Raw genomic sequence first — 22,284 nt, 5'->3', positions numbered from 1 at the left:
GGGAGAGGACAGCGACAGCCCTGCCCGGTGCGCCCCGGCGTCTCCACAGCGCCGTGAGGGTGATGGCCGGCCCCCACTCCCTTGTCGCTGACCGGCTCCTCTCGCTGTAGTTTATGGGGCCGAGGACCATCTTTCTGCTGCAGAGGAGCGGGGGGCAGCCCGGCGGGTAACGCTCCTCAGCGGCCGGCGTGAAGGGCAGCGACAGGACAGCCGCTTCTGCCTCCCCCCCACCCCCGGCTCACAGCCTGGGTGCAGTCCAAGCCTCAAACAGCACTTTTCCCACTGGGGCTTGTTTTGTCCAGGGGCTGTCTGGAGGAAAAAAAAAAAAAGCCGAAAAGCCGTGCCACCCAAAGCACGGGTTGTGTGGTATGCGCGGTACGTGGGCCGTGCTGATGTGTGCAATGTGGAGCGGCGTGCTCCTGGGGCACCGAGCTGGCCAAAACCGGCGGCGGAGAAACGGCCTTTCTCCCTGGAAAAGACAGGCCTCAGCGCAGAACATATGGGTGCTGTTTTGATTGCTCCTCTGAGAGATGAGTGTGCATATTTGCTTTTAAAGCACTAGCAGAGGAACTTCCTGGGTTATCTTTTCTCACCCCTTGTAGTTAAAAGTCTAATTTCATTTAATCCCCTCATCAAGCTTTTTATCTTTATTTTAAAAGTAGGAGCTTTTTGTGCCTGCTGCCCTATTCAGTGGACTAAGGGTAGAAGGTCATTGTTCAGTGTTTTGGAGCTATGTAGTAACATCTAAATTTGTGGCAAAATTTCTGAACCTTTGGCATTTCTGTGCACCTTTGTTGCTGTGCTGGCACTGTGCTTCATCTTAATAGCTTTTTTTCTTCTGTAGTTTTTATTCACTGTGCTGTATTTATAGGTGGCATTCATATCTCTCACCTTTTGATCTGCTAGGCTAAGAAAAGCTGGTTTTGTTTCCTACTCCCAACGTGCTTTTTGCCCCAGAGCATTCTAGTAGCTGTTACATTCAGGCTGAAATGGTGCAGGTATCTATTAACATAAATAGCCCCATGAGATCTCAGAGTGTCTTGAAAATGACATAATACTTCCTTGTTTTTGCTTGATGCTTCTCCTGATACCTTCTTTGGCTGCCTCACATTGTTTTCTTGTGGTTAAGCAAACCATTCAGGTTCTTCTCTCCAGTCATTTCTAATTGATGAACTCATATTCGAAATTTTTGATATTAATCTTGAACTACGTGGCCTTACTATGTCGTTTTAATGTGGCACTATTTAATTTTAGACCTCTCATGATCTCTGCCAGCTTTGTATCACTTTAATCAGTATGTTCCCACTTGTTGTGCCAGAATAGTTAATGTTAAATTTGAGGTTTGAGTATAATCTTTCCTTGAGTCTGGTTAATAAATTGCCTACGTCTGTTTCATCCCATTTAATTTAAGTAGGATAATCATAGTTTTTTTGTAACGTGAACCATGGAACTTTTTCTTTTTCACTGTCTTTCCTTTATTAGCACTCAGAAGAGTTTTAATGACCATTAATTGAGTTGTTAATTCTTGATCATTTTAAGAATGTTAATTTTAATGGGGGTTGTGGAGAGGTGGAACACAATTATAAACATGGTACATCCAACACCAAAGACCAAGGCTCTAAATTACCTCTTATTTTCCAGCTATCTTTTCGAGAGAAATAACTGCCATGATTTGACAAGTTGCTTAGCCTGTACCCCAACTCCTTCATTGAGACTTCAGACAGAAAAAAACTGATGGGCCTGGCATACAGGGACCTTACACACTTGGGTTTTATCATACTGAGTCTGCAATAGGGTATAAAAATTGGGGACTACATCACAGAAGTGTTTCTGTTAGAGCTGAAATTAGTATTTGTCTTCCAGTGTTTTATACTGGTTTATTTGAGGGGTGGGACACCCCAAAAGCTACCTATGGGTAAAAAAAAGATTTGATTTTTAAAAGTCTGAGACACAAAGCCAGAAGGAACTGAATCTTTCAGGCTGGAGCTGGTAGGATCACAATGACTATCATGAAAAAGGCCCACGCGGCAGTGGAATTTACTTTTTGTGCAAAGTTAGATTGTAGTTACTGGTGGAAAACATAAGGTAACCTGCCTCTTTTTTTCTTTTTTAATCACTGTTGTATAAGCAAGTGGTTCTGTGGTGATGCTTCCCCAAAGGAAGAGGATTTTGTTTTGATACTTGCACTCAGCCAGTTAATCTAGGCATATTGCTGGGCTTAAGATTCTCTAACATTCCAAGTACTTTAAGGTTTTCACTTGTATTGGGCCTGGCTGAGATGGAGTTAATTTTCCTCATAGCAGAAGTGCTGTTCTTTGTATTGGTAGCTAGAAAGGTGTTGATAACATACCAGTGTTCTGGTTACTGCTGAGCTGTCTTTCCAACATTGCCCCTTCACCAGCAGTAGGCTGGGAGGTGGGCAAGATCTTGGGAGGTGACACAGCCAATGGATCCAAACTGACCGAAGGGATATTCCATACCACATGACGTCTGCTCAGCAGTAAAAGCTAGGAGAAAGGCAGAGGAGGCATTAATACCTCATTATTACAGTGTTTGTCTTCCGGAGCAACCAATATGCATACTGTAGCCCTACTTCTTGGGAAGTGGCTGGACATTTCCTGCTGAGGGGAAGTGGTGGACAAATCTTTTGTTTTCCTTTGCTTCCATGCATGGCCTTTGCTTTTGCTTTATTGAACTGCCTTTACCTCCTACTTCTTGGGAAGTGGCTGGACATTTCCTGCTGAGGGGAAGTGGTGGACAAATCTTTTGTTTTCCTTTGCTTCCATGCATGGCCTTTGCTTTTGTTTTATTGAACTGCCTTTACCTTGACCCACAAGGTTTTTTCCATCTTATTTTCTCCCCCCTGCCCTGCTGAGGAGTAGAGTGATAGAGCAGCTTGGCAGGCACGTGTTGTCCAGCCAAGATCAACCCAATGCACCCCTTAAGCTCTTTTTTCTTTTTAACTACGTTCTAAAAATATAGCTTAAATATATTCAAGCAATATTTAAAGTCAATTCAAGGAGTTTTTAAAAGAAAATGTGGTGGATAGTTTTCTTTGTGAGAACCTTCCCAACTGCACCAGTGTGTGAGCTATAAGCAGAGCTGGGTAACATCATGTTGAAGCAGGTATTACGTTTCAGCCCAGTAGTGTATTGGATTACTGTTAGACACCAGTAGCCATGCAGTTTACTCCCCCCTCATCTTCTCGGACACTTTTTTTTTTTTTGTTTGCCTTGGTTATATTAAGCACTTATAAAGTTACCTTTTTAAAAAGAATTAATTGAAATAAGCCTTGAAAAGCCTATCTAAATAAATTATTTTACTTCTTTTACTATTCCATAAGCCAGTTGATTTTAGATGTGTCACATTACTCTTATTAATATGTGTTTTGGCTAATGAAGACACCCGGTCTTGCATCATGCAGTGCATAGTTCTGTGTTTTGGGGCATTTATTTTTTTATATTTATTTTCTGGCCACTGGATGAATTTGATAGAACAAAAGAAGCCATGAGGTTACATGGAAGCATCACACAGTTAAGATGGCTATGAAAGTCAAATATACATCAAATAAACAAAAAAAATCCTGTGCTGTGGTTGGCACACATTTACAGCATCTTTATTAGAGTATTGGAACCGGAAAGTGAAATGAGCTGAGAACAAATGCCAGGTTTGTTTTCAAGCTGACATTCAAAAGCATAGCTAGAGAAAGGAACCACTTAAACCTTAACCTTGTAAGAGCTTAAATACGACTGAAGACTTTTACTGTGAGGACTTTAACTGGGCAATATTCTCCTTAAGTAAAGAGAAGTTGAGAAAAGGAATGCTGCTGGCTCACATAAAAGGTTTAGAGGCTACGTTCAAGTTGTTCTATTTCAGTAGCAGACAGTTCAGGAAGTTGTTTTTGTGATGCTTGTCAAGGGACTTTATTAGATGTAGATAAAAATGTTTTGCCTATTCACCCAGGTTACCTCAGGAGCCTTCCTTAGGTGTGTTTCTTCAGCCTTACAGCAAGTTGAAGAAACATTAAAAATGTCTCCTATAACTGGTATAAGTGGAGTTAATAAAGACAATATGGTGGTGTTTGCAAGTGTAATTGATCACTGCTTGTAGATTTTGTTCCTTTGTTGCATGAAGATGTCCTGTATGGATTTCTCAAGTGCTTAGTTTATACAAAAATTAAAACACTATCTCCAAATTGTAGGTTGGCCAGTTAGAGGTACTGGTTGAAAAAATAGTATTCTGAATCATATGCTAGCAGCCAGTCTGCAAAGCTAAAAATTCTCATTGGAGTTTGTTCAGTGATATATAAAAGTGTTTTAGCTTTTCTGGCAAAAATGATGGAACAGCGCCAGAAGGAATGAAGAGAGCCAGTATTCTGTTGTCGTCATATTTATGCATCAAGTTAGAAGCACAAGATCTAATGGGAGATGAGAATGTCTTTGCTTCAGTGGGAATAATTTTCATATGCCTTTGAGTAAGGATTCTGATTTTTGTTTGAATTGGCAGCTGTTGTGTAAGTCCCAGGCATATGTATTAGTTTCAGGTTAAAAATAAAATTTTCTCCTTTCTTTCAAAAATATACTATTTTTAAAAAGTAAGTCATTTTTTCTCTTTAGAAGTATTTCAGTCATTGCTGCACATTATAAAGAAACAAAAGATTTTAACAGTTCCAAATTCTGTCCTGCCTTTTCATATCAGCTTAAGATTGGAGGCTGCCAAAATTGCTGTTTTCTGGTAATGTGAACATGTCACATTACAAAATAATTCCTGCTTCTTCAACAATAAAATGTAGTGATCAAGCTTTAAAAAAAAAGTAATAAATTAAGCACCTAGAGAAATCAAGTCAAAGGAGTTGAAAGTTGCGTGTCAAAAGCTGCAGAAAGAGCTTGTATTTGAATAATTTGGAGCCTCTTGTTCCCAAACCTGTACTTAAGTCTTCAAAAGCTATTAAACTGCAGTCTCTCATGGTTGTCAATACATGATTCATTAAAGATAAGCTCCATTCCATCTTTGCCCTAATGTGTTATCTCTCAGTCTTCAAACAGAGGCACCTGATTTCAGAAGACTTATTTCTGTCATTTTCTTTATATTTTTTCTACATAACCTTTTATATATTTCTGTACTTCTGTGATGAGCATATTAGGCAAATGAAGCAACACAAGAGAAGCTAAATGAGCTAGGTAAGAAAGGTGAAATGATCCAGAACTTTCAATATAAAAGGCAAGCCACAGTTTTTCCTACACATGAGATCTGGCAACAGTTGATGCTGTTATTTTCAAAATTGTCTGGGGGAGTATGTACCAGTCACTCAGCCTTCTTTTGTGTAGTGCAGGGGATGATTCACAGTGCTGCAAGTCATTCTTTATGTTGATTAATCTGTGTGACTGAAAACAGTAGGCTATTATTAGATGTGGAATAAAAAAAAACCTCTGAGATTTTTGTATATCAATGTACAATCTCAAACCCTGAAGGAAAAGTTCAGGTTTATATTCTGCCTTGTCCGTTGAACCCAGTGTTCTACTGTAGATGATTTCCAGGTGCTTAGTGTAAAAAGGAGGAAATTGGTATCTATAATCAGAAGGAATACTGTAACAGTTGTTACTTTATTGCTGCACAAAATTTGGAATTGAAGTACTTCTTTTTGAGTTTCCTTATTTGATCTGAAGCTCTAGCTGCCCTTTTCAGGGTCCAAAATTGCTCCTAACAATATATGAAGTTTATCTGCGTTTCTAATGTAGGTTGGTAGTAGACTTCTAATGTGGGTTGACTTAAATGAAAGATTAAAAGAAATAGCTTAAATCAAGAAGCAAAACTTGATTTAAAAAAAATCTTTCAGTCTGCCTTGATTGATTAATTACCAGTAGACTTCATAAATTCAAGTGCCCTTATTGGCAATTACTTCTCCTCCGCTGTGAACACAAGCAGGGCTCAAACACTACAGACCAGACTGGATGTGGTTCTGGTGGAGGAGGCTGCCCATCAGTTTGGCCAGTCATTGACTCTGTGACCTGACTTTGTGTGGCTCTAAGGGAAACATCTCCTTTTGTTTTGTAATATTTGCCTGTTCCAATGAGAATCAGACTAATAAAAAAAAGAATGATTTGCCTAAAACTGGCATTATAGAGTAATGGAAGATTCACAGAGAATGATTTGACTAAATCTCCTTTGTTTCATTGTGTTTTGTGTATGACAGGAAGAAGCTTCTCCTTATTCTTTACTTGATATATGTTTGAATTTCCTGACTGCCAACCTAGAGAAGTTTTGCACAGAAAGGCAAGATGGAACACTATGCTTGCAGGAGCCAGGAATGTTTCCTCAAGAAGTGGCTGATCGATTGCTGCAGACGATGGCATTTCATGGTAAAAACAATTATTTGTGGGTCATCAATTAAAATATTTTACTAGAATGTGATACTGCAGTTCTGTTGTATTTTCTAGTGGAATCTGCTGTTGCAGCTGTTAAATTCTTAATAGGGAATTGCTGTTATTTTTGTTTTTCCACAGCTTCAGCTGAATGTTGCATTGCCATACAGATAGTTCTAAAAAGAAAGTCTTGGGTTTATGATTTTAATTTAATGTTCATTTCAGTGAACGTTCTTAATAAATCTTTTTTTATTTTTTTATTTAAAGGATTGAAAGATCTATTTCATTGTACTACTTCTAGCAGCACTCAACTATTTTAATATCTCTCGCAGATCAGTTAATGGAATTTTCTATGCTGAGTGTCCTTGTGATTGAACTAGGAAATAATCTTGTGATTTTAATTAGAATAGTTTCTCATCTCCTTTAGCACTTCTGTTGAAGTGGAATTATTTGCTCGAAAGCAGTGAGTTTCAAGAGTAGTATAAACATCTCTGAAAACCCCATTGTGGTTTTCTTGTATTTTACGTACTGGCCTATCGTGTTCTCTGTCAGCACGTGTTTGAGGAGAGGGCTGCCCTCTGGTTTGCTTGCTTTAAGCATGACAAAGGAACATGTTGTGTCAATAAAAGGTTCTTACCATGAAAAGGGTGAATATATAGATTACTCCAGAGAAGAGGCAGGAGACCCATTCCTGGAGACTTGTATTAAGAGGTGAGATGAGACTAGAAAAATTACTCTAAACAGACCAAGTGCTGTATCCTATAGGTACAGATTTGGTTGTGTCTTGTTGTGCAAATACTGGTGTTACAGTTTTCTCAAGTTGTTCTAGTGGCATGTAACGGAAGGAACGGGCCTAAAAAAAGGCAAAGTCAAAAAAACTTTTTATTTACAACATACATTACTTTCTGATAAGTAATTATTTAGAGTAGTCCCAAGGTATCAGATTCAAGGAAACTGAATTACCAGAAAGTTGTTACCCACACTAGTATTAATGAATGCAGTTCCAGGCACTGAAACATCACAAACACTGTCAGAGCGCAGGATTTTAAAAACTGCGTGCCAGATAAACAGAGTGTGGCTAAGGTAGGCCAGTGAGAGAGCCTAACTCGATCCTTAAATGAAAAAATGAGCAAAAATTAAGTAATTTAGCAGTACTTTAACCAAATTATAGTTATTTATTGCATTTGATTTTTCTGCTGGGTACCAATTGTTTCATTCCATATTTTTGCTTTCTCTGCAAAAGAGGAATGCCCCAACTACCTGGTCAGAGATGCCTAAACCATTTGCTCTTTAGAAAGGTCTACAAATCAATATTAATTTCACTTTGTGACAGAGGCAATTACTAGCTCGTGACTTAAGTTCAAATTGTAGTGGCAATGATGTTTTCATTCAAATATATTACATTTTCAGTTTCTTTTCTATGTGCAGTATGCTTGAATAGAGGAGATAAAAACCAGGAGTGTTGAGATTTATAGCCCTCTACAGTGAAGCTAGAAGGACATGTTCTTCCCACTGCTATGTGCATGCTTGTGCAACCATACCCATCTCGTATGGCTTTCTATAAAGCAGTAATCCTTCTGTTGACAAGATACAATAAGAAATCTTGATGTTTTCGATGCATTTTGGATAATCCTGTGCCTGGAACTAAATGTATTATTTCAGCTAGGGTGTTGCCAGTATGCTGCAAGAGAAGACGACTTGGCAGTCTTCTTGCTACAGACCTAAAAGATAATAATCTCAAACAAGATTGTTGCATTTCCTTTTTTTTATTACTGTCTTTCTCACCTTCCCACCCTTTCCTTGTCCTCCTCTTTGAATCTCTTCTTAGGTTTCTTTCTCACATTCAGCTTGTTTCTGAGCAGCACTCCTACCTTCTTCATGAGGGATATATAGAAGAACTTAATTAGCTCAATTTACTGTATTGATCCTAGTTATGAATTCAATCAAATGCTAAATTATTCAATTGAGTTAAAGCGAGATGAGAACTGGTCATTGATTGTTGATACTATCTTGAGGTTAATGGAGTTGTGATCAGGGAAGAATAACTTCCAGAAATTATGAATGCTGTTTTTAGCACTTTTCCAACCAGTTCAGTGACAAAATCCAGGCAGCAGTCTGAATGTTTTTGAATCATGTCCATATTTTATTTATTGCATGCTCTGTGTTCTGAACCAAATAGGTAACGTGCATATACTGCATCTTAATTTATCTGTGCTATTCTTAAACGTGGAATTTTCTGAAAGTGGGATCGTAATCCTAGAAGTGGAATCTCAAATACAAAATTTTGGGATCAGTGGCATAGTGATCCAAGACAAGCCACTTGGCAATTCATTATCTTTGTTAACACTTTGTACCCTTTGAGTTCTTAAAATGCAAGTGAAGTTCTGTAACAGTGGATCCAAACACTAATGCTGTTTTCCAACAGGGCTTCTGAATGATGGAACTGTGGGCATCTTCAGAGGCAACCAAATGCGTTTGAAACGAGCTTGTATCCGGAAAGCGAAAATCTCCGCCGTGGCTTTCCGGAAAGCATTCTGCCATCACAAGCTGGTAGAACTGGATGCTACTGGGGTGAATGCAGATATAACAATCACAGACATTATAAGTGGACTTGGCAGCAATAAATGGATCCAACAAAATCTGCAATGCCTTGTGCTGAACTCACTAACTCTTTCTTTGGAAGACCCATACGAGAGGTGCTTCAGTCAGTTGTCCGGGCTTCGTGCATTGAGTATTACCAATGTTCTGTTCTACAACGAGGACTTGGCAGATGTTGCTTCCCTTCCTAGATTAGAAAGTCTGGATATATCGAACACCTCTGTCACTGACATAACAGCACTCCTCACCTGCAAAGACCGACTCAAGTCTTTGACGATGCACCACCTGAAATGCTTGAAAATGACCACAACCCAGATTCTGGATGTTATAAGAGAACTAAAATATCTGAATCACCTTGATATTTCAGATGACAAACAGTTCACATCAGACATTGCACTTCGTTTACTGGAACAGAAGGATATCTTGCCTAACCTTGTGTCTTTGGACATTTCTGGAAGAAAACACGTTACGGATAAAGCTGTAGAAGCGTTTATTCAGCAGCGGCCCACAATGCAGTTTGTAGGACTACTAGCTACTGATGCCGGCTACTCAGAATTCCTAACAGGAGAAGGAAACCTAAAGGTTAAGTGGGGGAATTAATTTTAGTGAAAAATCACAATGTGCAGGAAAAATAGAACTAATTGTTTGTAACAAATGTACGTGGGTGTTTCAGAGGCTGAAGGTTCTTTTTTTTTTTAACTGTTAATTGTAATTACTGACTTTATGTCAATTTCCTTCCTAATTTTGGCACAGAAACTGCTAAATTTACATAATACTATTGTAAGAAGCATCTATTTTCTCTGCGTTTTAAGTGATCCTTAGATCCTGATTTAACATATCAGATCTAAGAGAGCTGAACTTTGTCTAGTCTGAAGTACTTTACTGGAATAATATTCTCTGGTTTCCAGCACAGTATCTAGCATAAGGCAGCAATATGTAAGAGGTGGAAGTACAATTTGCATAAGCTTTCAACAACCCATGATTAACACAGCAGATACAATAAAACTTAGTAATTGAGCTGCTGTTGTACTTACATCAGCACTTTTAATTCCTATTATAATATTTTACCCACCTTGCAAGTTCTTCTGATGAACATGTAAGAAGCAATTACTTAGGATGAAAAACTTCCTCTTCTTGAACAAATTGTTAGTTACTTAGCCCCTTAGGATGAGGTGATGTTTGCTGCAATGCATTTATTTATCTTTTAGTGCCAGGCAACAAGACATCATTCCATGTTCTGTGTATGAACTCACTGGAGAATGAACCTATTCTGTCCCTGCTGTAAAGGGGTCAGAATTAAAGAAGAAAAGATGTTTTACACCTGTCAATTTTGTTTTCTACTGCACCGTGAGGATGGTGGAAACTGCAGAGGGAATGAGGAAGTGTTTGCATAATGTGTCCATAGTTTAATCTGTCTTCTGTGCAAGTTGAGTTTTGTACTCAGTTTTAAAATTCAGGATTGCTCTTGTTATAGGCAAGTGAGGTAATACAGCTACACAATTTTATAATTTTTTTTTCCCTGGAGCTTTTCACAGTTGTTAATGGTGGAGTCTTATGAATACTTAGTTGTCACAACTAATAGTGATGTGCATGAATGTTAGATTACATTGTTGGAGAAACCAAGTTCCTGTTGGGCATGATGGATATATGGCATCAGGAAATTATACCTCATGCTTGGTATAAAATAATTCAATAGAACCCTTGCTATTTAGAATTTATGCTTTATACAAGTGCCTGTGCTAGAAAAAGGTAGGAAGGAACAAAGTAGTAATGTGAAAATTCTAGTAATGTGAAAATTCTAGTAATGTGAAAATCATGATGGACTTGCAGCAGTGTAGTTAGTAAAAAGCAGTTTGTATTTTTCTTTTCTTTTTTTTTTTTTTTAAGACTTAGTTGTCAAGAAGAGATTGTAGACAGCAATTGGGGTTTTTTTTTTCCCCCCCCCCCCCCCTTTTTTTTTTTTTTTAAGACTTAGTTGTCAAGAAGAGATTGTAGACAGCAATTGGGGTTTTTTTTATCCCCTTTTTTTTTTTTAGTGACCTGACATTCATTATTGTCTATACTGAAATATTCAGTTGCATAGTCTAGATACTGCTAGAGAACAAAAAGGACACAGAACTCATGGAGGCAGTAGAGGTAAAATATTACCGTCTCTACAGCACTCCTGTGAAATTTGATTATAGAGAGTCTTGAAAGATTAAACACTAGGTAGACATTATAGTTGAGAACATGAAGCCAAGTGGAAATTCTCCATATACTGTATAATTGGCTGCAAAACATGTCAGTAAATATGATTGTGCTGTTCTAATCAGTAGAGAATATAAAACAAAATCCAAGATGGTAGGAGTTCTCTTGAGGCTGTAACACATTCCCAATCTAGAAAGTTTCAAATAATTTGGTTCTATATGGTACAGAGTGCCCAGAATGTGACACTTCAGTCTATGAACATTTGCTTTCCCTTATGTGACACGTAAAGTAGAACATGTTCTACGTGCTTTTCTAAGAATTTAAAAAAAACTATTGCAGTGATGATTCATTAAATAGGACTGAGGAACAAGCCATCTACAGTTATACAATTTACAGTTTTAAAGTAGGTAAAATATATTTAAATGGAAAATAAACTGGGAAGAAGAAAAATTTGCAGCTAGTTGCTGATTTAATAGTCTGATCTTAAGCTCTTATTAGTCAACAGCTCATAGCTTCTAATGCAGTCTTCACCTAGCTCATTGTTTAGTTTTCACATGTATTTAAAGTCTGGTTTTAAAAATTACTTCTTTTGCAAAGAACATGAGTTAGTTCTTTAATATGGTGCTGGAGGGCTATTGCTTTTCTATAGTTTATAAGAAATGTGATGTAGACGAGGAATGGAAATCTTTTTTTTTTTTTTTTATTGCTAGAGCTAGAACCTAGAGCCAAAAAATAACAGCCAAAATGCATATCATCAGTTTATCAGCTACAGAGCATTCCCTTACAAATAGTGCTTTTAGGCATTTGGTGCATCATAAGCAGCTTTTGTTCATTGTGAAGTGCTGCTTTTACTTAGTGGTTTCCTACAGTTCTGCTTAAAGACATGACTGAAGCCTAATTTTGGCTTATAATGTGGATTATTCTTTATGAAGAATGTTTGAAGATTGTGTAGTTCTTAATTGTGTAGTTAATATGGTCACATAAAGTAATCATTTCCTTACTGAAGGATTTGGCTAAAAATGTCACTACTTTGGAACTGCAGCTTTGCACTTTTTAAGAACAAAATTTTTAAAATGATGACATCTTGAACTAAAGATTATTTCTCTGTTCATAGGTGTCAGGAGAAGCAAACGAAACTCAGATTTCTGAAGCACTAAAGCGTTACAGTGAACGGGCTTTCTTTGTGAGAGAAGCACTCTTTCATTTATTTAGTCTGACACATGTAATGGAAAAAACAAAGCCTGAAATCTTAAAGGTAAAATAATATAGTTTTGATGATTGTCCTGCATAGTTCCTTAAACTGAGCCCATTGCCAAAACCCTGGTATAAATTATTTTGTAAGATTTTACATTTTTTGGTTGTGATTTTTAGGATTTAAATTTAAATGTTGGAGAAAAGTTAACAACTATTTAAACAATAGTGATGTAGAAGATGTCCTGTAGCATTTGATGTTAGGAAAAATTTACCTGGACTAACGTATAGTATCTAAATCTAGTGGCATCTAAATGATTTTTTTTTTTTTCATGTAATTTTGAGTATGTTATGAAATTTTCTTCAGCTGCTGAATTCTGTCATTAGAACATATCTGTACTGTGTCAAATCAAATGTCTGTCTAGTCTTATTCCCCAGGTACAACAGTGCCTTCTGCTTACAAAATAGTAGTAATCAGGAAAGCATTTGGTGGTATTTCTCTCCACTCTCACTTTCCAGTATGATAGGAAGTGAAGAAATATCTTTTGTCTTCTATATTGGTCTCTGACTTGGAAAATCCTAGAAGTGTTCTTAGAAATCCATCCTAGGCGATGTCTTTCCATGTCTAGAACACCAGGAATAGTTTGATTTTAACTGTGATCATAAAAAGAGGCATCAGTAGGATAGATGATTTTTGGTTTTCCTATCCTCTTTGAAGTTGAACAAAGGACCTTGATTTTGTCGGCTTCAGTATGAAAAAGATCATGGCAATCAATAATCAACAAGAAAAATATGTTCTTAGGTGGGATCACAGTCAATGTATATAGCCATAAACATAATTCAGGAAGAAGGTGTGAAAAATATATCCTGACCTAGTAGTTTAGGATGTGAACTGAAATGGTTACTCGCTGCACAACACTACATCATCACCATTACACTGTAGAAACTGTCCTACCTCATTCATCTCTGAAAGGGTTTGGTCTTTTTTATCCCAGTATGTAGAGCAAACAAGATCTTTCTAGGAATCTCTTAGGTTCCATGTAGCATCTCCTTTGAGAGGCTGCCACAACCAGTGCCAAAGGACTCGGAAAAATAGAAGTTATCAGCTTTGAATCACTGAGCAGAAGGAAGTGTTCTTCCTGAGAATTAAAATCACGCCAGATGGATTTTGCACTTAAGTAAAAGGGAGGCAGAAATTGGGTGCAGTGAGTCATTGTTGTGGCCTCTAGCAACAGTGGATTGCTCTTGGGGTGTGTTCACAAGCATGTAACTAACTAACATGGGCAAAACCCTTTGCATTTCAGTTGGTGGTTATTGGAATGAGAAATCACCCCTTGAACTTGCCTGTGCAGTTAGCAGCGAGCGCGTGCGTCTTTAACCTGACCAAGCAAGATCTAGCAGCGGGCATGCCAGTGCGGCTGCTGGCCGATGTCACTCACTTGCTCCTGAAGGCCATGGAACACTTCCCAAATCATCAACAGGTAAAAGACTGTCTTCATTTTTTGTAGGAATCCCTATCTTGTAGATCTTACAAAAAGTTTCTCCACATCTCATAACGTGGAAATATGTTTAATGATTCATAGCAGGAAAGTATTCTGAAATAAGCGTATGTCTGATGTAATTCTTTTTTATTTCTCATAGCTGCAAAAGAATTGCCTTCTTTCACTATGCAGTGACAGAATCCTTCAGGATGTTCCATTTAACAGGCAAGTCTGGGATGTCAGTTGAAATAAGTTGTAACATTGCAGAATATTTTTCTTTGTTCCTTCAGAAGATACGTTTCTGGTCTCTGTTTTGCTCAGTTTAAATCATTCCAGTGTGCTGGATTTATCTGGCCTATATTATTTTGGGCCTGTAATTCACAATTGAATATAGGTCTGGAAATAATGCTTTCAGGTTTATACCTATACAGGTATATATACCTATACAGGTATTTTTTACTTCACCTGGATAGATCTATCACTAATTACATGCAACAGAAGTCAGGGTTTCTATGGGAAGCTATGGGATTGCTTTTTGCAGAGATTTTTCTACTTAAATGTTTTGCCCAGATGCTTTGAAGCATGTTGGTCCGATGTTTCAGAAGATCATGCTGAATTTTTCTTCATTCTTCGGAAACAATTCCTGTGCACTTTGATATATAATTAGAATTAAGAGACCCTAAGCAAACAACTCGAAGCTCACTGAGGCTCGTGCAATACTGTAATTTCATATGTATTTCTACTTTTTTTTGGTATGAGGCATACTTCTTCCAGTTTCTTTTGTCTTGCGTGCATTTCTATCTGATGTATTGTCTCTGTATATCTTTATTTTATTAAGACTTATGAGACTTCTGAAAATTAAATTTATTTTTAACTTCCAGGTTTGAAGCAGCCAAACTTGTTATGCAGTGGCTGTGTAATCATGAAGATCAAAACATGCAAAGGATGGCTGTAGCCATAATTTCCATTCTTGCTGCAAAGGTATGAAATTTAAGCTTGGAGATGATAAGATAATATTTCTAAAGTCTAAAAAAATTGTTGACGTGGTTTTGTTTGTTTACAGCTTTCAACAGAGCAAACAGCTCAACTTGGTGCAGAGCTCTTCATTGTCAGGGTAAGTCACTTTCCAGATGGTCAAAATTACCATCCTCTCCAGCTACTCATGCTAACAGGATTCCTAAAGATATGAAATAAACCTAAGTAGATGGAATTCTAAGAACACATTAACCTGTATTCATTTGAAAGTTCTTTAGAAGAAAAAAGCCTAGACAATTTGTTAAAGATAAAATCGGAGACACTGGCAATAGGTTATATTAGCATACATCAAAAAACCTGACACAACTAATACAAAGTAAACCAGCAAGACATCTCTTGATTTGAAATCTGTTGTATAGGATGAAAGATGCTCAAAAGGAGAGTATTTGAAGTAAGTGGTTAGTGCTACCGGTTTACCTGAGGTACAGATTTCTGTGGATGGCTTTATGCCATCTGTAGTAATACTACGCGTGTAATTATGGTGAAAACAAAGGAATTCCTCTAGCAGGCAACCATCTTTAAAAGGGAGCCAAAAAGTTTAATACCCATTTTATTTTTTATAGTTTGACCCTCAACATGTAGATCTTTACCCTGCATGTAAATGATAGCTATGCATTACCCGACTTGGTGTGGAAAGAAGCAGAGGAGATAATACATTTTTTGATATGCAACCCTAACTGGGATTTTTTTTTTTTTTCCTCAGCAACTTCTACAAATTGTTAAACAGAAAACAAATCAGAATCTTGTAGATACTACTCTCAAGTTCACATTGAGTGCACTTTGGAACCTCACTGATGAATCTCCAACAACATGTCGGCATTTCATTGAAAATCAAGGGCTAGAACTTTTCATGAGAGTCTTAGAGGTGAGGAGTACAGTTTTGGTCGTGGATTATCAACATAAATTTATAATTAACATTGTTTCAATAATAAGGATAAATGGTTACCTGCAGTTTGTTTCTTTTTTCCACAGTCTTTTCCGTCTGAATCATCCATCCAACAGAAAGTTCTTGGACTTCTGGTGAGATGAACAAAAATAAGAAGTCTGAAATACATACTTTAGGAAATTGGTTATTTTGTTGGGGTTTTGTTTTGTTTTGTTTTTCCCACCATGTTAATCTGAAAATGTGCCTAATGTTTTCATGTTCTTCTTTAATCTTTATAGTGTGCATTATTCACAGTTGACATTGTTTTGGACTGTTTTATCAATTCTCCAAAAGGACTAGTTACACTGAAATTGATAGTTACGGTAAACTTAAAAAGAGCTTTTAAGAAAGGACAGTGAGTGAGCCTTCAGATGAGTCCAAATGCAAAAAGTTGGTTGAAAATTAACAGAATTCAGAATTGTGCACTGCTGAAGTTTACTGAAATTGAGTATGTTAGAGAATGTTAAAACTACATTTTAAGTTATTGTAGTCTGCATGCTAATGCCCTAAAATTACTTATTAAAAAAACCTTTTTGTTTTGAGGCAAATTCCTGCATTAGACTGGAAAAGTTTTCAAAAGCAGAAGTAGTGTTTTCGCATCTGGTGGTCAACTGGGTGTTCTCATCCTGGTGTTTATATGTGTTTACTTACAAAATGTAGTTAAACATTTAAACTTGATTTCCTTCATATCGTATTCTTTCTCATGATATTTTCTCTTTTCCTTCCTCCTTCTCCAGAATAACATAGCTGAAGTTAAAGAACTCCATTCTGAATTAATGTGGAAGGACTTTATAGACCACATCAGTAAATTATTGCACAGTGTGGAGGTGGAAGTCAGCTACTTTGCGGCAGGGATTATTGCTCATTTGATATCTCGAGGAGAGCAGGCCTGGACGTTAAGTCGCAGCCAGAGGACATCTCTCCTTGAACAGCTGGTACAGAAATGATGGTGAATTTTATCATACTCTCTTATATTTTTTTCAATGTTTGTATTTAACAATGAGTGTTCTTGGTTCTGTCTTTTGCAGCATTCTGCCATTTTGAATTGGCCAACCCCAGAATGTGAGATGGTGGCTTACAGGTAACCATTGCCTTGATTTAGAGTTTGGAAAATAAGCTGAACTAGATTTAAAACTTGTTGCCAAAGCAGAGTGAGCTGATAGCCAGACACAGTGTTGTCCAGTGGAAAAACATCTATTGATTTAAAATATACAGTGTGCTAATTTTCCCTTTATGACCAAAGAAGGTTAGGGACTCCCGTAAAAGAAAAACATAATGTTGTCTTGCCTGTTTTTCTGTTAAAGATACTCAGCTGTATGTCTAAAAGACACAAAGATTAACCAGAAAGGTTATATTGGCTAACACTAGGTTAGCACTGCCTGTCCCAGATAAAGCAGTTTGAGGCCAAAAAGTACAACTGGATAAATACTGTCCATCTAGTCCTTATAAATCCAACTGTTTACTCCTGTTTTTAAGCAGTAGAAGGCATCCAAATGCTATGATAAAAGCATACCACATAACCCCTGTTATATATGATTTTTGCTAGTAATTATCTTAAGCATTAAAATGCTTGCTTGGTGCATCTAAAACTCTACTTTCTCAAATGTCTGTCCTAGTTAAACCTGTGGCTGAATGAGTAGACAATCCATGACCTCTGAAGTAATAATATCTAGTAGCAAAGCGAGTTGCTGATCGTCTCCTTTTTTTTTTATAGGTCTTTCAATCCATTTTTTCCCCTACTTGGCTGTTTCATGACACCTGGTGTCCAGTTATGGGCAGTGTGGGCCATGCAGCATGTCTGCAGCAAAAATCGTATGTATTAAGATAAAATTGCCTTTAAAAGTTTTATTTCTTTACATATTATTCACTAGCATGAAGTGGGGAAACATAAAAATTCCTATGGTATTCACTCCTAAGCCTCTGGAGAGACCACATTTAGGCTTTGACTAAGTGGGGCATGAAAAGAGAGTAATAAAAGTTCTTTATATCATTTTTATGTACTGGAATTTTACTGTTAAATGCACAGTATTCCAAAATGGGGTCATATGTTAAGATTAACTACGGTTTTTGCTTGCACAGGTGTTTTTATTCAGAAATGTAAATATTGATAGTGGGCAACAAATTTCTTTTAGATAAAGAACAATGATTGTAGCAGGTAGCTATCTCTTACTGTCAGAACAGGAGTTTTAGGTAATCCTCATCTCTAATCGCCTTTTTGCAATAACTTTCTGTGACATGAAGGTCAGTTTCTTAATCTGTCTTTCCCATCTGCAAAATGAGAACACCAACATCTTGTTTGTAAAATGATTTGAGAGCATGTGATGAAATGCACAAGTGTTGGGAAAGGAAATAAATCCCCTGAGCATACCTAAATGTAAGACTGGGCAAACCTTCCTGCCTTTTAATGCTTGCTTTTTTTTTTTTTTTTTTTTTTGACATAAATTTGTATGATGTGAATCTGCGTATTGTCATTAACTTCTACTGGATATAAAGCAGCTTTGCTCTAAAGTATTAAAAGTATTTTCTGTGCCAGTTTTTTAATCTTCTTGACAGCAGTACATACTTGTTTGTCCCTGTCCCATAAATCACTGTTTCTACAGTGAAAAGACTTCTATTCGGGACCAAACAATAACATGGCATAATATATAATTGCACATAAAGTACTGTTTTCATTCTCTTTATGGAGCTTGTAACTGTGATGAGACACTGTTCCCAGGGTACACTGTCAGAACAGTCTTACTTCAACATGTCAAAGTCCTCACACTTGCTTTACTGGTCACAGTCTGGATAACAGTTTTTGATTAAGACCCTGTAATTCTGTGTTAATGAAATTAAAGCAAGCTCTCTCCCCCTCTTTGTGCCTCAGCCCTGTGAACTTAGTATGGTTCTATTTGTTCTATTTATTTTTAGTGTTTATGTTGTGCTGCCCTAACCTCTGGGCTTTCCACATGCCACAGAGGTTTGTATTGACAGTGAGTAACTGCTCTGTAGAACAGAGAGGCTGGAAATACTTGGATGGCTCACTCCTGAGCTTGAGATCAAGACAATATTCATGAAGTTTAGTTCTGGTGGTAGTTGGTGCCAGAAGCTTCTGGACAAAGTTGCAGAGAAACCAAATGTTTGGTAGCAAATGAAATAACCTAGTCTGAGGGAAAAATGTGTTTAATTCTGAAACATGGAGATTTTTGGGGGGGGAAAAGCTTAAGCTTTTGGTGCTTGGCACTAAAAAGGCTTCTTGTCCTCGAGAGAAGATGCATTTTATTCTGACCTTCTCTTTTAGATGAGGGTGAAAAGTAGTCTGGAATTAATGGGGTTGGTTTTTCTTGTTTATTTTTTTCTCCTTTTGCTGTTTCTCTATATTGTATCCACCTCAACGAGTTAATTTAATCAAAATATTAGTAGCCGTGCAGTAAATGTGATCCCTGGTCAAATGCTCAGTGTCAGCATTTAGACAACTCTGGTGTTGCTTCACCGCGATGAATGGTGAAATTGGGCACATCTGAGGTAATGCTCTCAGGATTGCATTACAGTCGTCCTGACCTTTTTATAACAACTTCTGAAGCTTCCATGGCACACTAAACATATGGCTCTTTTTATAGACGGTCCCTGCACGTAATAACACTGGAGCCAATGTAGGTGTGCTTTCAAGTCTTAAAAAATTGATAATTAAAGTGGAAAAACAAAAGTATATTTTTATCCCTGAAAAGGCATTCGTAGCCACTTAAAACTAGTTAAAGGCTGCCATCAATTGTATTTGGCAAACTGTTTTCGAAGAAACTGGTTGTTCTTCAATCTACAAGCCTGTACAAATGGTGTGATTTTTATCTGATCCCATTTTTTTGGTAACTCTTGTGTACCAAGGTTCTTAGTAAAGGTGATATTTTTACCTGTGTACTCATAGATACTATAGCACTTTTGGCTCCCGTTTCTTAAAATTTAAATATGTGCATTTAAAATGCCTGTAGAGGTGGTGAGGGGAGAGAGAACACTGTGCATATTACAACGCACTTTCCAGTCAGCTGTGACAGACATGGAAGCAGACCTGATTATAATTGGAATCCTGTCCAAACAACTCTGTTGTTCTGTTGCCACTTGCTAAAGTACAAATGCGCTGGTGTAGACACTTTAGGGAGTGTCCCAAGTGCTGCCTGGTCTAGGAGATGAAAGTGAGTTTGAATCAGTGTTTACAGTATCTGCTACATTTACCCTAGATACATTGTTGTTGTTTTAATTCCCTTTTTAATCTTATTACAGCTGCCAGGTACTGCAGCATGTTAATTGAAGAAGGTGGTTTACAGCACTTATACAACATCAAGGAAAATGTCCAGACTGACCCACATGTCCAAAGGATTGCTATTGCCATCCTGGATGGTTTGGAAAAACATATTGTGCGTCATGGGAGACCACCTCCATGTAGAAAACCGCAACAAAATAAACCAAACTGAAAGCTTCAGGTATAGGAATGTAAAATATTGTCTCTGTAATAATCCTTTCTGATATGTGTGTAGTTGGAGTAACTTGTAATATAGTGGTCACCATTAAAGTGATATGCCGATAATTGTGGTACCCAGAACCGTCTACGGTAACCTTTGGTGAATGTCAGCTTTAATGACAACCGCACATGCAACTTGTAAAGGGTCAGTGCTTGAGCTGGTCATACCTGTAGGATTATTGCTGGCTACAGAGAGAGGGGACTTGTACAGATCAATATGCACATCTGAAGAAAAAAAAAAAAAAGACTTCTAGGAATATCTTGTTTTGTGACTCCCAGGACAGAAAATTATTTCATACCTATGATTGCTGTTCATGACACTGTTTACCAGTTTGGTGTTTGAATAGAACTGTGTGTGGTTGTGAGGTTCAACACTTTTACAGATTAAAACAAAAGTACATGCATGCAGGTTACAATGAGACTTGTAACTAAGGCGACCAAAATGTCCATTGTCTCATGACCCTTCTAAACACAGATGGGGTCTTCAACTTCCTTTTCCTTTTGCCTGCAAGCTGTGTTCTTTTGTTTTCCTTGCTGCTCCAACAATGGCTTTTTGCAGTTCAGCTCTCCTGAGTCCTCCCTACGCTCGGTAAGGTGGGGATCAGCACTGCGTCAGGGAAAGGGGAAACCTGCTAAAGTAAAGCAATAGAAACACGATTAAAAGGAGACACGATGTTAAAAGGATGAACTAAGCTTGAGATCTTAAACTTGATAACAAGAAGGGGTTTTTGTTGTTGTTTGACTACTTTTGGTTGTGTGTGATATCTTTCTCTTGTTTTTAGAATACTGATAGAGAAAGGAGAAGGCTCTTTGGAGCAAAATACTGACTTGTCTTCATCATGAAGGGGATTGCATGTCTCAATAGGAGGCCCAGGATATTTGGTCACCTTATTTATAAGAGACTAATGATTGCTCTCTTGTTTTCTGTAAATATTCTGTCAGTATTGTGCAGTGAGTTATATTTCCAAATCATTACAGTGCAAAATAATCACCCGATGTTCTATGTAAGCCCTGTGTCAATTGCATTGTTTTGTGGAGTGTGAAAATTTTACATGAAGATGCTAACTGTAACAACTTCTTTCTTTCTTGGTTACCTTTGGGTTTCAGATGATGTGTTGAATGAAACGTATTGCACAGCATACAGATGCCTGATAAAATACAATTTATGTAAGCAAACTGCATGTCCATTCAAATTCTGTTTAATTTTCAGGTATTGTTTTTGTTTATCTGGTTAGTCTCCCCATTTCCATGGCAACTGCTTGATATTCAGAGACTCTTCTGTAAATATATTGGTAATTGAGTTTAAAAAGAAATCTTATGTTTGGTAGGTTACCAGCAGGGATGGCTGCTTCATGATTACCACATTTTACTATTTTTAACTCCTTCCCTCTCCCAACTCCCATCCTTTAAATAAAAACATCACCTCTAATCTTCAATAATCTAGTTATTGTGTATTTCAGCAACTTCAAAAGGTACTGATAACATAATTTAATCAATGTTGTGTAATTGGATTTTGTACAAAGATATAATGAGATATATTTATCATTTTCATGTGTGTATTTGGCTATATACATTTTTATTGATTTGGAAAAAAATTAAATTTGTTGCAGCTTTGAATTATGAAGGTGGCTGGAAAAAATGGCCTGCAAGCCTTTCCCCCCCACCTTCTGAGATGTCTGCTATAGGACTTCTGCTATGAAACTTGTGGTACATGAAATGGAACACAAAACTTGTCACAATTGGTATTAATAGAATGAATACAAATCAATTGCTACAAGATTTTAAAATAAAGATGACAACTCTCCTTAGAGTACTGGTTTTTCCTAATAACAGGAGCACTGGCTGAAGCATCTTAACTAAAACTGAGGGTGGGGGGGAATAATAAATTCTACTTTTCTGTGCAGCACAAAATGAATGCGTCACTGGTACTAGTCCAAATGGTGAAGATGTCACTTCATGAAGTTCTGCAACCAGCAAGGGCATTGTAACGATTTTCCATACCCTTCCTGTAAA

At 37.4% G+C, this 22,284-nt stretch overlaps 1 protein-coding gene across 2 annotated transcripts in view; it reads left to right on the top strand.

Annotated features, from left to right (window-relative positions):
• The window catches only part of LOC106886318 (protein zyg-11 homolog B), a 22,553-nt gene extending 478 nt beyond the window's left edge, over positions 1–22,075 (top strand). Inside the window, exons 2-15 of one of the 2 annotated variants that reach the window (XM_014939112.1) lie at positions 6,194–6,359; positions 8,788–9,542; positions 12,262–12,402; positions 13,643–13,819; positions 13,980–14,044; positions 14,701–14,800; positions 14,883–14,933; positions 15,558–15,719; positions 15,827–15,874; positions 16,517–16,714; positions 16,808–16,860; positions 17,494–17,591; positions 18,690–18,738; positions 20,034–20,193. In XM_014939112.1, coding sequence (XP_014794598.1) covers positions 6,194–6,359; positions 8,788–9,542; positions 12,262–12,402; positions 13,643–13,819; positions 13,980–14,044; positions 14,701–14,800; positions 14,883–14,933; positions 15,558–15,719; positions 15,827–15,874; positions 16,517–16,714; positions 16,808–16,860; positions 17,494–17,591; positions 18,690–18,738; positions 20,034–20,061 — 2,091 coding nt within the window. In that variant the 3' untranslated portion in view covers positions 20,062–20,193. Of the gene's footprint in view, positions 1–6,193; positions 6,360–8,787; positions 9,543–12,261; positions 12,403–13,642; positions 13,820–13,979; positions 14,045–14,700; positions 14,801–14,882; positions 14,934–15,557; positions 15,720–15,826; positions 15,875–16,516; positions 16,715–16,807; positions 16,861–17,493; positions 17,592–18,689; positions 18,739–20,033 lie in introns of both variants that reach the window. The other variant, XM_014939111.1, reaches the window with a different exon arrangement.
• The last annotated feature ends 209 nt before the right edge of the window (positions 22,076–22,284 follow it).

This window comes from Calidris pugnax, unplaced genomic scaffold, assembly GCF_001431845.1.
Source record: "Calidris pugnax isolate Ruff unplaced genomic scaffold, ASM143184v1 scaffold18, whole genome shotgun sequence".
Classification (NCBI taxonomy): Eukaryota; Metazoa; Chordata; class Aves; order Charadriiformes; family Scolopacidae; genus Calidris; species Calidris pugnax.
This window is presented reverse-complemented; position numbering and strand designations above follow the sequence as displayed.